This window comes from Orycteropus afer, unplaced genomic scaffold (assembly GCF_000298275.1).
Source record: "Orycteropus afer afer isolate SDZICR_OR568_19922 unplaced genomic scaffold, OryAfe1.0 scaffold00247, whole genome shotgun sequence".
NCBI lineage: Eukaryota > Metazoa > Chordata > Mammalia > Tubulidentata > Orycteropodidae > Orycteropus > Orycteropus afer.
Genome location: NW_006921834.1, coordinates 320,098 through 321,623, shown reverse-complemented (window position 1 = coordinate 321,623; position 1,526 = coordinate 320,098). Strand labels below are relative to the sequence as shown.

At 36.6% G+C, this 1,526-nt stretch overlaps 1 protein-coding gene across 1 annotated transcript; it reads right to left on the bottom strand.

Moving 5' to 3' along the window:
• Positions 1–216: 216 nt before the first annotated feature.
• LOC103204396 (olfactory receptor 6C74-like) lies at positions 217–1,155 on the bottom strand. Its single transcript, XM_007949593.1, has one exon. The coding sequence runs from the start codon at positions 1,153–1,155 to the stop codon at positions 217–219; it is 939 nt and encodes a 312-aa protein (XP_007947784.1).
• Between the last annotated feature and the right edge of the window lie 371 nt (positions 1,156–1,526).

Genomic DNA, 1,526 nt, shown 5'->3' with positions numbered 1-1,526 from the left:
GATTATATATTAGATAATGTAATCGGAAGGAAGATGATGCAATCTACTTCCATAATGATACTGCCTTGGAAACCCAAAGAGGGGTCGCTATGAGTCGGGCCTGACTCAACGGCATATAACAACAACAACAACAACAATAGGAAAATTGGCTCCCAATCCATACACTTTAGCTGTATATTTCTCTAATTCATTATTCTTGGATACTTCATTATGATTCTACTTCTTAGATAAAGACAGAATCCTTTGTAGCAAGTTCTTAAATGAATGTTTTACCTGCTGGTTCCTTAAAGTGTAAATGAAAGGGTTCAGAAGTGGAGCAACAGAGGTATTGACCACTGAAACTCCCTTCATTAAAGATATTCTCTCCTTGGCTGAGGGTTTAATGTACATGAAGATGCAGCTGCCATATGAGAGGGAGATGACAATCATGTGGGAAGAACAAGTGGAAAAAGCCTTTTTTCTCTGGTTGGCAGAAGGGATTTTTATAATTGTCAGGGCAATGTATGTGTATGATAAAATCACTAATACCAAAGTGACCAGGAGAGTCACCAAAGCCAATATGAAACTCATCATTTCCAGCAAATGTGTGTCTGTGCAGGAGATTTGCAGAATAGGAACTATGTCACAGTAGAAATGATCAATGATATTGGAGTCACAGAAATCCAGGTCTAACCCCAAAATGAGTCCTGGAAAAATCATGAGGAAACTAGCTGTCCAAGAGCCAAGAACCAGCTGGATACAGATATTGCTGTTCATGATGGTTGTGTAATGCAGAGGCTTACAGATAGCAACATAACGATCATAGGACATGACGGCCAGGAGATAAAATTCAGCTGCACCAAGAAGGAAGGCAAAAAATAACTGAGCTGCACAGCAGTTATATGAAATGGTTTTGTCTCCAGTTGCCATGGTAACAAGCAATTTGGGGATACAGGCTGTCGTGTAAGATATTTCTAGCAAGGAAAAGTTTCGAAGAAAGAAATACATAGGTGTCTTGAGATGAGAGTCCAGCAAGGTGAGAGTGATGATAATCAGATTGCCAGAGATACTTAGCAAATAGGTTAGGAGGAGGAAGATAAATAGCACAATTTTCATTTGTGGGTCCTCTGTCAATCCTACTAGGATAAACAGTGTCACTGATGTATGATTTTGCATTGCTGACTCCAGATATGCTTCTGTTCTGGTAAAAATATTAAAAGAAAAAATTTATCTCAAAGTACCAATGGTTAAAGGTAAAGTTAACAAGTCAAAACACTAACAGTTGTTATTGATGATATATACTAAAAGGACGCTTTTTGAAATGATTAATGTAACACGAAACTCAAGCAGAAGTTATTAGTTTCCATACACTGAGAAAATGAATGTTTTCCACAAACTTGCTGAAATTTAAAATAAAATGAGTATCATAAAAATTAAAAATTCTGGTTTAGTTATATTCATGATAATGAGCATGTGTATAAAAAAGAGCATTCCTTTCTCCTCAAGATCTAGAAGTTGAAATGCCATGTTATTTACACTCAATTTGA

What these genes read in the sequence shown, in the direction of transcription:
- LOC103204396 (XM_007949593.1), bottom strand. Translation starts at nt 1,155, where the DNA reads ATGCAAAATCATACATCAGTGACACTGTTTATCCTAGTAGGATTGACA.